This window comes from Melanerpes formicivorus, unplaced genomic scaffold (assembly GCF_026170545.1).
Source record: "Melanerpes formicivorus ecotype bairdi unplaced genomic scaffold, bMelFor1.0.p_v2 SCAF_71, whole genome shotgun sequence".
Taxonomy (NCBI): Eukaryota; Metazoa; Chordata; class Aves; order Piciformes; family Picidae; genus Melanerpes; species Melanerpes formicivorus.
This window is the reverse complement of record NW_027142423.1, coordinates 597,977-610,275: the sequence shown is the minus strand read 5'-3', so window position 1 is coordinate 610,275 and position 12,299 is coordinate 597,977. Positions and strand designations below refer to the sequence as shown.

The following is a 12,299-nucleotide window of genomic DNA, read 5'->3' as shown; positions in this document are numbered from 1 at the left end:
TCTTTCATATTTCTACCTTCTGAGACTTGGCACTCAGCTGCCTGGTTTTGTTTAGATTAATTAAAGGTGGGAGTTCTCAAATTGCAAATGTCTAGATCTGAGACTGTTTCTTTCACACACTTTCCATATATTACTTTAGACATCAAAACCAAAGTAGAGCATCACTTGGAAATGTTGTAGATAATAACATTTCAAAAAGGGAAGGAAGAAAGACAAACCTTTCCTCATCTCTCTCTCTCTCCTACCTTAACCTTTGGGGGGTGTGTGTGTGGAATCCCTGACTATATAAACAGCAACAATTTCTCTAGCAGAGCAAAGCTCTGGCATTTTCACTACTTTTTATTTTTACTAACTCCAGCAGCATCTAAGAAGAGATTTAACAGCATTTGACTTTTTTAACTCAGAGCTGTGACACTCTCTTAAGATTTTGATGACCAATTCCAAATGTTTTCAGAGGTCCAAAAGAGGTACTCAACACTTATCAAATCAGAACTGAAGCCCTAAGAGATATTAAACTTAACTTTTGCTTTTTGCAAGAGAAAAAGCCCCAACACTTAGAAGTGATTCATCAACTCACTTAAATCATACTCAGTGCTTTGCAGCCTCTGGAGTAAAAAAATTAAGCACATGTTTAACAAAGCTATGTCTGAAGCCCCTGTCTGCCACCTAAGTTAATGGGAAACCATATCTTCAAGTCTGTAGCTCCAAGAACTAAATTAAATGAGGGCATTAAACATCTGCCCAGCTTCCAGCAAAAAAAGAGTCTTCCATGAGCTGCTCACTTGCTTAAATCTAGGCAAGTCACACAGTGTTTTTCAGGATCCAGCCCATCAGCTTTTGCTCCAGGGATGTTGCAGGAGCCCTATGCTACCGATGGCCCACAGAATGAGGTTGGGGAGAGTTGGGAATGTGGGGAGGTGGGCAGGGACATGGGGAGAGAAAACAAACACGGCTTGGTGAGTGCAGGGAAATGGAAGAGGGAAATAAAATAAACTGAAAAGCTAAACAAAAACCAAAAGAAAAAAGGAAAAAAAAAAAAAGGAAAGTGGAAAGAAAGAAAAGAAGTTGAAATTAGAGGAACTAACATGGCGTTACTGGTGGCTGTGGCCGAAACTTCAGCAGAAGAAACTACTCCACACTTGGAACATTTGAGCGTCATGCCGTAAAGGGGCACTGCCATCTGACTGCAATTAAAACCAAAAAACTGAAACAAAACAAAACACTTTGCTTATGAACACAAACGTAGAAAGGAAAGGGAAAGAGAAGCCGAAAAGAAAGGAAGAAAGAAGAAAGGGAACAAACCAACCATACCCAGTTTGAAAAGAGAAATGAAAGACAGGCAGGAATAAAACTCTCTCATCTGTACCACTCCAGATGAAGGGAAGTGGGAATAATGCACAACTCAGAGACGTGTTGGTGCCGCTGGAGAGGGTGGAACGGTGTTGGTGATGGCTTTGCCAGATTCAGAATGTTTCTCTCTGGCACCCATGGAAGAGAAACCAGTGCTGCTCTGCCAGTCTCCACTTCCTTCTTTTGGTTTGTTTTTGAGAAATAGCTCTTTTCCCATCTGGCCTTTTTGCTCCATGACAAAAAAGGTGGCAGGGCTGTACAGTAGAAGGCAAGAAGTAGGGCTGTGGGGGCTGTGTCTGCTTATCTTCTTTCCTAAAGCAATGCAGGGGATAAGTAATAGATTTTCTCCCCTGGCCCTTGTGTGCTAATCCTGGCCTTGGCAGGGATAGCTACATAAGGCTGACAATACCACGAGATAGGCCACTCTTTGATTGCTTAATCTGTGATGAAGGACATGTAAATGGCACCAATTATGTCCTGGAAGTTAAGCATGAGCTTGGGTGTTTTGTAAGACCATCAACCTGCGCTAAAGGGAGTTGGACTGGCTGACAACTTTTGAGACATTTCTTCTTTCAGAACTTGTTTTGGAGCTCAGAACATTTTTGGGATGAACCCTGAGACTTATTAACAACAGTTGCTCCCACTTTTTCCCGGATGGAAGCAATGACACAATCACACTATTGTGCACTGCTGGTATAAGGGGCTGCAGGGATCTGCCAAAGGGCATGTCCTCAGGATTTTTAGAGGCAGATGTGTGTGAACCCACATAGCTGACAAGCCAGCTCTTACTCAGGAACCCAGAAGCCACATTAGCTTGGCATTGGTCCTTCTCAGAATTTACTAGGTGTGTGCAGCCTGATTTGTATAGATGGACAGTCACATCTGATCTGGCTTAGAACATGGGCCAGAGTCTGCCAAACTTCCTCCAGGTGCAGTGCCTAATATCAGAGAAGGCATGAAGATCATTGCCAAAGGTCTGCAGATCTGTCATTCTTGGATGATGGCAGTGCAGATAGTGGGGGGTGACATTTGCAGGCACCAGGTTTTGCAGCCCTACCCTGTCTGGGAGAGAGATTAGGAAGATTGATAGATCACTTCTTAACTTCTGTAACTTTGTCTTCAATCTCACACACCCCTTGACACCGACACAGCATTATCAGCAGTCCTAGTGGCCCACTTTCAAGTGGCTGCTGATGAGTCTCCTAATTAGCTGCAGTGACCCAAACCATTACTCCCCGCCAGGATAATGGTTAAGGTATTGCATAGAAAGTTTCAGCCTTCAGACACAGAAAATTAGCTCCTGTGTCAACAGACACGTGTCTTCCAGGAGGGATGAGATCTTCAGAGATCTTCAAGGCCAGGATGGATGGGGCTTTGAGTAACCTGGGCTAGTGGAAGGTGTACTAAATGATCTTTAAGGTTCCTTCCAACCCAGACCAGTCTATAATTCTATGATGGTGCAAATCCAGTGAGGACAATGGCTGAGCCAAAGCTTAAGTGGGTCTTGAGAGGCATTAAGTGCATGACCCTTAAAAAAACAAACAAAAAAAAAAGACAGCTTATCCCCAGATCTATAAGCCACAAAGAACAGATAAGCAGAGAGACAGAGAGAGGCAGAGATAGGCAGCGAAAAGAAAGCAGATTCGTTTGAGGAATTTGATGGAAAACTATACCAGAAAAAAACATGAATGACATTGAATCACAAAGAACTGGCCAGAAGACCATCAAAACACACAACTGTAACTGCTGTTGGGTGTATTTATGCAGAAGGTTGTAAGCAGTAGGCACAGATGTGGATACATTTATATTCTAATTTGTTCTTGTCGGGGGCATGAGGTTGTTGATATATTGAATTTCCCTAGCAGGTTTATATTGGTGCCTGTGTCTATGAAAGGGTAGCTAATGAAATAATCACAGTGAATAATGCATTCATTTAATTTAGTTGTTGGTTTGTTTGTTTTGTTTCATTCTGCTTCCTAAATATCCACAAAGAGCTCACAGTCTCATCTGGTATGTTCACTAGAGCCTGGGTCTTTCTACCTTTTATTGGACACCACGTACAGCCCAAAGAGCAGAAGCACTGCTTCCAGCAGGAAACATTCCCAGACAAAGGGAAATCCAAATCTGTTCCTATTTTAATATCAGTAGTATCTTTCCAATTACTTTCTTCTCTATGCTTGGACAATCCAGGTCTGTTACACCCTGCCTGGAGAAAGAGTATTTCACACAATGTATCAGGGTAAACTTTCTCAAGTCTTCTTTATAATCCACAGAGAGACAAAAGAAGCAAAGGTTCCTCTAAGGGGCAAGTTGGAACAACTAAACAAGGCTCCAGTAGTTACAGAGGAAGCCTAGGGAGATGAAACTCAGCAGGCTAAAATTAGCCTTTGTGAATATACCCTATAGTCTCATTCTTCTTCCCTGGCTGCGTGAGCACACAAATGCTTCTGGAATAAAAGCTGGCTGAATAAATTTAAAATTCATTTTAAAGGCTCCTGAGTCTGAAGTGAAAACATTCATTTAAATGAGCCAACAGAGCTCAAAGATTCGTGGTGCAGCTGACCAGAATGGAGCACAGAGTGCTCACGGGTCCTTACATAGTCACTCCAAGGAACCAAGGTCTGCAGCAATGTTCCATGGTCTTTATGCCACAGAGCTGGGGTGGTAGTGTGCAATTCTCCAGCTCTCCAGGTAATCACACCCAATTCTCTACAGCCTGGTTTTGTGATATAGCTATAAAGTCATTGCCATTAGAAAGTCAATGTTTCCTGACAGATATGATAACAGTAATTACAGCAATTTCTTCTGCTAAGTATAGGGCAAACCCCATCATGCCTCAGGTATTATTTTACAGGAACAGTTAGCACTGATGCTCTATAAATATCAAAAGGGTGAGGGTCATGAGGATAGGGCTGAGCTCTTCTCAGTGGTGCCCAGTGATAGGTCAAGGAGCAATGGGGCCAAATAAGAACACAGGAGGTTTCGCTTGAAGTAAAGGAGAAACTTCTTTCCTTTGAGGGTGATGGAGCAGTGGAGCAGGCTGACCAGAGAGGTTGTGGAAACTCCTCTGGAGGGATTCCAAACCCACCTGAACACCTTCCTGTGCAACCTGATCTAGGCATTAGCAGAGGGGTTGGACTAGGTAATCTATGGAGGTCCCTTCCAAAGCCCTGTCAGTCTATGAGTCTATGACTCTAAGATTCTTTGATTCTATTTTGCTATGTTTTATTAGTGCCAACTGATATGCTTTATGTGTGCTAGGCTCCTTTTAGTGTTCAACAGGTTCCTCATTTTGTTCACTTTTTTGTGGGGCTTTTTGTTTGGTTGGTTTATTTTTGTAACACTGAACCATACTTCTTGCCTCTGCTAAAGGAAATACAACGTTTCTTTATACCATCTCCTCCGATCCAAACATCTCCAAGGCCATTACTCATTCTAATTATCTTCAGATCTCCCTTCCAACACAGTTCCCAAACCCAGGCCAGAAACGGCTAGCTAAAGGGAAGGGGCACCAGAGCTCTCCAAAGTGCTTCCACACTCTCAGCAGGTGCACTTCGACAGGAGAACAAAATCACTGAGCACAGAGAAGGCTTAAAAGTGCTGCACACACACACACGGACACAAAAGGGGGGGGGGGGGGGGGGAGGGGGAGGGGAAGAGAAAAGAAAGAAAAAAAGAAAAAAATAAAGAACATCAGAAAAAAAAGACCTTTTTTGTTTGTTTGTTTGCTTTGTAGGTTTTGTTTTCAAAGTACAACTGCGAGCGTGATCAATAACCAGCCTCTGTGTGTCAAATGAGGTCTAAATAAGGTCATTCTGTATGCGGTTTAGATCAGAGAAGGAGAGACTGAGAGACGGTCGCTCGCTGCTCTGCTAATCCAATAAACCATTTATTTCAGTGCTGACTTTCAAGTGCAATTATCTTGCTACAGCCTCTGCCTGCAGGTCAGGCAGTGTCTGAGTTCTTCTCTTTGTGAAAAAGGCATCACCCAGAAGCAAGCGCTCACTCCTCAGCAGCGGCTTTAACCAACACACCCAGGTCACTTCTTCACATACCTGTTCAGCTGATACCTCTGATCATCCAAATCTGCTTAAGCTCCTGTTATTACTGTGAGCACAGCACTGCTCAGACACTGAGATTCCCCTCTCTGCTGCATTAAGGGATCATGATGCTTGACTGTGTCAACACAGGTGATAAAATATGAACCTTAACAGACTCCTGTGTTTTTCCTCTGTCTGGGAGAGTTAGACAATGGTTGGAGTCGGTGAAATAAAAGGTCTTTTTCAACTGTAGAATCATAGAACTGCCTGGTTAGAAACAACTTTTAAGATCATTGAGTTCATCCATAACCTAACATCTTCCTGTTAGACCATATGTCTTTTAAACACTACCAAGGATGGTGACTCCACCACTTCTCTGGGCAGCCAATGCATGATGACCCTTTTTGGTGAAGAAATTTTTCCTAATATCAAGTTTAAACCTCCCCAGCTGCAAACTGAAACAATTTTGTGATTCTGTGATTTGAGCTTGCTTCTACCCTTAATTTTGTTGCCAACACTCCATTAAAAACCACTTCCACCAAGAACTACTCAATAGTGCAATGGCAGGACTATTGAGTCTCATCTATACTTTCAGCCTCTACCCACTGAGACCCAGTTTTAGAGCCTAAGGATTTTGCAGCACAGCAGTGGATGAAGCAGCTTCTCTCTGTGAAGCCCAGAACTGCAGCAAACAAGGAGATAGGTCTCCATGCTCCCTCCATTTTCACAAACAGAGCAAAACCTGAATCTTCTCCACCAGCCTCCAAGGGTTTTAGGCTCTGCCTGTAGCTGTGGTGGTGAGGCACCAGAACTCCTCCTGCTCTCCTTGCCTTTTTGTAAACAACTTCTTCCTTCAAGAACACAACTGCTGTCCACAGGGATAAATCAAACATCACCAAGCACACAACCCTGTCCTCCCTAGCAGCAGGTAAGGAGATAGTTGCTCAGACTGCAACAGCAAACCAAGTAAGACAGAGGAAAATTGTGGACTAACATCAGAGGCCAGGCTGACCTGTGCATTTGATTTGAGTCAGAGTGTCAGCATGCCATTTCTGTCCTTTGCTTGAAGCATGGCATAGCTCAGGGACAAAGTCTGAGCAAGCCACAGGCTTTTTTCTAGAAATGAAGATGAAAGAAGGTCTCATCCTGCTGGAGCCAATGACAAAATAGCCACCGTCAACAGAGTTTGGAAGTGACCCAATAGAGAGCCCTGCTGTCACTTCAGCCAACCCCTGGTGAGAGTAGGGTGTTAAGCACTGTAGAGTCCATTTATACTGCAGAGGAAATCAGGTAACATAAATCCCTGGCTTCAGGGATGGAGTTTGGGGTGGTGGTGGTTGTTTAGAAGATAAAGGATCTCAAGTGACATCAGAAATTTTCCTTGGGGAAGAGATCCTCATTATACATCCATCCATCTACCAATCTGTTCACTGAGAGACTTCCAGAGAACTTCAGGCAGCATCAGAAATTTTTCTTGTGGAAGAGGCATTTTTACTTACAATCCTCCTCTTTCCACATCCATCCATTTACTAATCTGTTCCCTGCTATATCCCCAAAGACCCTTTCCTTGAAAGCATCACATACCTTTGATGTCTCTCAGCCATCTGCCAGCCATTAGACATGACTTCTTTCTTACACAGCTCATACCACATACCACACTCAGCAATGATGACTCCCTCTCTGATCCAGCTGCTATCTCCAGGAGTTAGTGAGAAAAGTCACTTTGCTCTCCTGAATGTTTAGGAGGATACATCCAGCTTGGATTGAAGCCTTTTCAACAAAGAGATGAACTTCTAACCTTCCTCCATAGTAACACAGTGGCACTTCTTGGGTCTTTTGTCTCTCTGACAAGGCAGAGAGATTAAACCATCTGTTTTTTTTCTTTAAATCTGTTTTTGCTCTCTTTGTTCGCACCTCCAATCACTCTTTGCATTCCTTGCCTGGTTATTGATCACAACCTGGAGTAGGTTAATTTTTGTTTCATTCTTTACTTAGATGTATTGATAAGGCATACCCTGCCCGTTCCTTCAGTTTCTTATCTGTTATTCCATCTTTGGATACAAGTTTGTTAAAAACCAGAATGCCAATAACCATGTTCACCTGTTGAAAGAGAAACAACACACAATTTTGTTCTAAAGTGGGTCAAACTTGGTAACACAGAAGGAATGAAAACACATTTGGCAAGTTAAGTCTTCTCCATTTCTCCCCAAGTCAGGCATGGCAGTCAGACTTCTGCAGGCCACCACCCCTCCTGACCCTTTTCCACCCTGTCCCACCACCCCTGGCCATGCATCAGTGAATTTAGGAGAGAAGAATGCAGCTGGCAGCAGGTCAGTCTCCATGAACCGGGACAAGGCGGTGAAGTGCTATGATTACTGACAGGCTGTTTGAAGCTTGATACATGCTTGAGGTCTGGCAAGGCAAACTCCAGGCACAAGAACAATTATTCAGGGTAATACAAAGTGGCCCATGCAAGTGGTGGGTTGGCACTGACTGCTTTCAAAACAGCCTTCTGGAGGAATCCTACCAAAGGAAGCTACCAGAGGAAGATGGGGCAGAACTAAGACAGGTTGTCACAGTTGTTGCTCAGTGAACCAGAACTGTTTGTATCAAAATAAGAGGTTGAGGGGCACTGGAGCAAGTAGAAACATCAGCTACTATGGTGGAATGTCTTGGGAGATACTGTGGATGGCACAACACATAGATTAGCTATCTAGTCATCTCCAAATAAATCCATGGGCAGAACAACTGCATGAAGCCCTTTGGTCTGCTCTGTTAGGATAAGAGCATATACATTTGAATCAGCCAGGCACGAATATTCACAGTGGCATATTGAAGTCTTGCAGAGTGATCCTGATATCCTCACTGAGCCTTTCTGACTGCATTCACTGCTGCCAGCTGCATCTGTGTTAGAAATCTCATCCAAACCTCAGCAACCTCAGAATGTGAGCATGTTAGTGACACGTGAGCTCCACCCTCTTCATGGAGGCACAGTAATGATGGTGGGAAAAGAGTGACACTCTCCTGGGTTTGCTGTCAGTGAAACACCTGCTCTTGGTAGAATGATGTATTGGATGCTCTTTTGCATGTGGAGCTTGTAAGGAAATGTTTAAGGAGGTTGTAGTGAAGTGAGGGTTGGCCTCATCTTTCTAGCCTCAGGTGATGGAATGAGAGGAAATGGCCTGAAATTGTGCCAGGGGAGCTTTAGATTGGATATTAGGAAAATTTTCTTTACTGAAAGAATGGCCAGGCATTGAAATAGGCTGCCCAGGAAGGTGGTGGAGTCCCCATCCCAGAAGGTGTTCAAAAAGCATGTAGACATGGCACTTCAGGACACAGTTTAATGGCCATGGTGGTCACTGATTGGCAATCAGACTCAATTTTTTAGAGTTTTTTTCCCTAACCAAAACAATTCTGTGACTCTATTGTATTATAAAATTCAGAGATGTGAAACATCATGTTAGCTGAGAGCCTTGGTGCCTTTAATAGACCCTTGCAAGGTGGTTCTGAGAGACAGCTAATACACCAAAGGAAGGGAGATGTCTGCTCAGACCAAGCCTCCATCTAATTGCCTACATCGTCCTCAAGAATGAGCAATATTTTTGAGTTAGAATTGCTGGTTTCAGCATCGCGTGACCCAGCTCAGTCGTCTGGAGTTCACAGCTGGGGATAAATGGAAGATCTCACAAATAGCAGTTATTTTCTTTTGCATCAGCTGCTGGGTCAGTGGAGTACTTTCCACAGCTGTGAGTCCACTTCTAAAGCTCACCATGGTATTGTTTCAGAGAAACAACACTGGCAAGTCAGACATAGCAACCCAGCCAAGGATCAGCAGGAAATCAAACCCAAGCTATGTGCTTGGAAAGAGAGCACTTTCAATTCACTGATCCTTCTTCACTGGGATGGAGGCTGCTGAGGGCAAGAAAGACTTTTCTTTAAGGTGCAGCAAGGCAATAGGAAAGGTGGGGTTGAAGTGCAGTGTGCTGGATCACTCCTGGGGCTGACCACCACACAGTGTGCATCCACATTCATCTCTCACAGGGGAGATGACAAAGTGCAGTCCTTCAATTGCAGCTCTGCCCTCATTTTAGCAAATAATTCTGTTTTATCCATTACAATCTATTTTTATTCAGTACATTAAGCATCAGGAAAAATTTCTTCACTGAAAGAGTGGTCAAGCATTGGAAAGGGCTGCCCAGAGAGATAGTGGAGTCACCATCACTGGAGGTGTTCAAAAAGGCATGTAGATATATCACCCTGAGACATGGTGTAGTGCGCATGGTGGTATCGGCTTGACAGTTGTACTTGATGGTCTTAGAGGTCTTTTCCAACAGTAATGATTCTAGGATTCTATGACCAGCATCCTATGACTAACATGATCCTGCCCTGATGTGTCTCCATTCCTTTACAAGTCAGGGATATAATATGGACCTACTTCTAGACATGGCCACTCTTCAGGACAAGCAATGTAGCTTTACTTCTTTTATCTCTACGATGCTCTCCAGAAGCAAGGACACAAATCTGAGACTCAGCATTGGAGAAAACCAAAACTTAATGGCTGATGGCTTTCTATCCTGACTTCATGCCATGAGCTTCTCACTTCTCTTCTGGAGCAGAAGAGGCTGAGGACAGACCTTATTGCTCTCCACAACTACCTGGAAGTAGGTTGGAGTGAGGTGGGAGGGTTGGTATCTTTTCCCAAGTAACTAGTAACAGAACAAGAGGAAATGCCCTCAAGTTGCACCATGGAAGGTTTAGATTGGATATTAGGAAAAATTTCTTTACTGAAAGAGTGCTCAGGCATTAGAACAGGCTGCCCAGGGAGGTAGTGGAAACACCATCCCTGGAGGTGTTAAAAAATGTGTAGACATGGCACTTTGGCAGATGGTTTAGTGGCCATGATAGTGTTGGGTGAGTGGTTGGAATTGGTGACCTTAAAAGTATTTAACGCAAACAATCCATAATTATATGATTCTAACCCTCTGCCTTCAACCTGCACAGTTATCAGCAGGTTGTTCATCTGAGCTAGGTGAGTAAAACTGCTTGCAGAAGCTCCACATTTCAATTTCCTAGGAATTTTAAGGCTACAGGACAAAGCTTTGCAGCTGTTCAGGGTTTGTGGACTGACTGCAAGTTGCAAATGTTGCTGAAGCTGCAGATCAACTGTCTTAAGAATGCTTATTTTGAGTAAAGATATTTTCCAAGCCAAAAGCCAAAGGGTTGGGCTTTTTTCCAATGAGGAGAATAAGGAAAGTTGTTGAAGAAGGTGGCTACTACAGGTAATAAATATATCATGTTGATAGGAGAACTGCAGTACAGAGGTCTGGACATGAGGAGAAACTTCTTTACTTTGGGGGGTGAAGGAGCACTGGGGCAGGCTGACCAGAGAGGTTGTCAAGTGTTCTTCTTGGGAGAGATTCCATCTCTGACTGGATACCTTCCTGTGCAACCTGTTCTAGGTGGCACTGCTTGAGCAAGGGGGTTGGACTAGATGATGTCCAGAGGTCCCTTCCAACTCTTACCATGGAGAATGGGCAGCTGCCCAGTTTTGTAGACAGTGCATGCTGGAGAACTGCCTGTTCAACTTCTGTCTCTGCTAAAAGCCACTGGGCAACTTACTGAGCTTATCTGCTTCCCCGGTTCCCACTAAGAAAATGGCTTTCTGCTCTTCTCCTTCCCTGAACTTCACAGTGCTCCTACCAACTTCAGCCAGAGATGAGTCAGGTAGCCTAAACTAGTTATGTAGGCTCTCTCCAGGTACCAATTAGAGACAGACAACCCCAGAGATGATTCATCACTTCCTAGGATCAACTGTATGAGCCACCATTTTCAGGTGTTGACCTCTCTGTAAGGACATTTCCAGCTTTGAGTGAAAATGGAGATGCCATATGGAAGCAGGCTCATGTGTTTTTCCTAAGCTTTAAAACTGCTAAGGAAAGCTGAAGGATCATTTCCCTTGTTGTTGGCACAACAAAAAACAAGATGGCTTGAGGCAGCAGATTGACTGCCCCTCCTCTGGGCACTACCAAAGCTCCCTCTCTCCTAATCACTGCTGCCTATTGAGCAGTCAAGCCACTGAGCCAAAGCTATCAGCTGTCATGTTGTTGGGGCAAAGATCTAGATCCTCTGCAAGCGCTAAGCCAGTTAATTCTCCTGACAATTATCCTGGCTATAAAGAAGCCCCTGACCTCTACATTACTGAGGGAAATCCAACTATCATATGCCTACAGAAAACTAATGACTGGTTGCATGAAAATCTGCTTATCCCCACTCTTTGTTGACTGTTATCTGAAGGCTCAGCTATGTGCTACAGCCCTACACTAATGATCTTAAGTGATACAAGCTTAGAGGAGGGGCAACTGCTGGTCTGCCTCACCATGATGAAATGATGGCACCAAGGTGGTTTGATGTGCAATGATGGCAGTGAGAGTAGAGGCATCAAGAGCTTTTGTGTAGTTATTGTCCTGTAAGTCTGCTCCTGCTGCAGGGTAGTTAACCCTCCAGGCACTGCATGAAACAAAATTCTCATCTGAAAAAGAAATTCAAAGTGTCAGCTATTCCATTCCTGTGGGACCATCCAGGGCATTTGAGACTTAGGGGACATACAGCAATTCCCCTGGATAAACACTGGGGTGGAGAGAAACTGCTGCCTGTCACTTATGTGTTAGAGCCTCAAATGTGGCATCAAACCCACCTGAAATTGCTGCAGGAGGGATTTCTTTGAGGCCCAGGAATTCTCCAATTCCTTGAACCCTGGCAGTCGATATTTCTCATGGCCACTGAAGGTTTAAGAGCAGGGAAGCTTAATGAAAGATATGGCATCTCTTGAGTGACACCTTCAACTCAAGTCATAACTGGCCAAGGCTGGCTTTGGTGCTGCGTTGGAGCCAAGGATGAAGGGACAGCAGG

General features: G+C 44.0%; 1 protein-coding gene across 10 annotated transcripts in view; it reads right to left on the bottom strand.

Moving 5' to 3' along the window:
* Positions 1-12,299, bottom strand: part of ADGRB1 (adhesion G protein-coupled receptor B1) — a 325,671-nt gene that overhangs the window by 34,184 nt on the left and 279,188 nt on the right. For 7 of the 10 annotated variants that reach the window (XM_068163182.1, XM_068163187.1, XM_068163183.1 and 4 more), the window contains 2 exons: positions 7,405-7,490; positions 1,086-1,184 (listed from right to left, as the gene is read on the bottom strand). In XM_068163182.1, coding sequence (XP_068019283.1) covers positions 1,086-1,184; positions 7,405-7,490 — 185 coding nt within the window. The remainder of the gene's footprint in view (positions 1-1,085; positions 1,185-7,404; positions 7,491-12,299) is intronic. The other 3 variants (XM_068163188.1, XM_068163189.1, XM_068163190.1) reach the window with 1 other exon arrangement.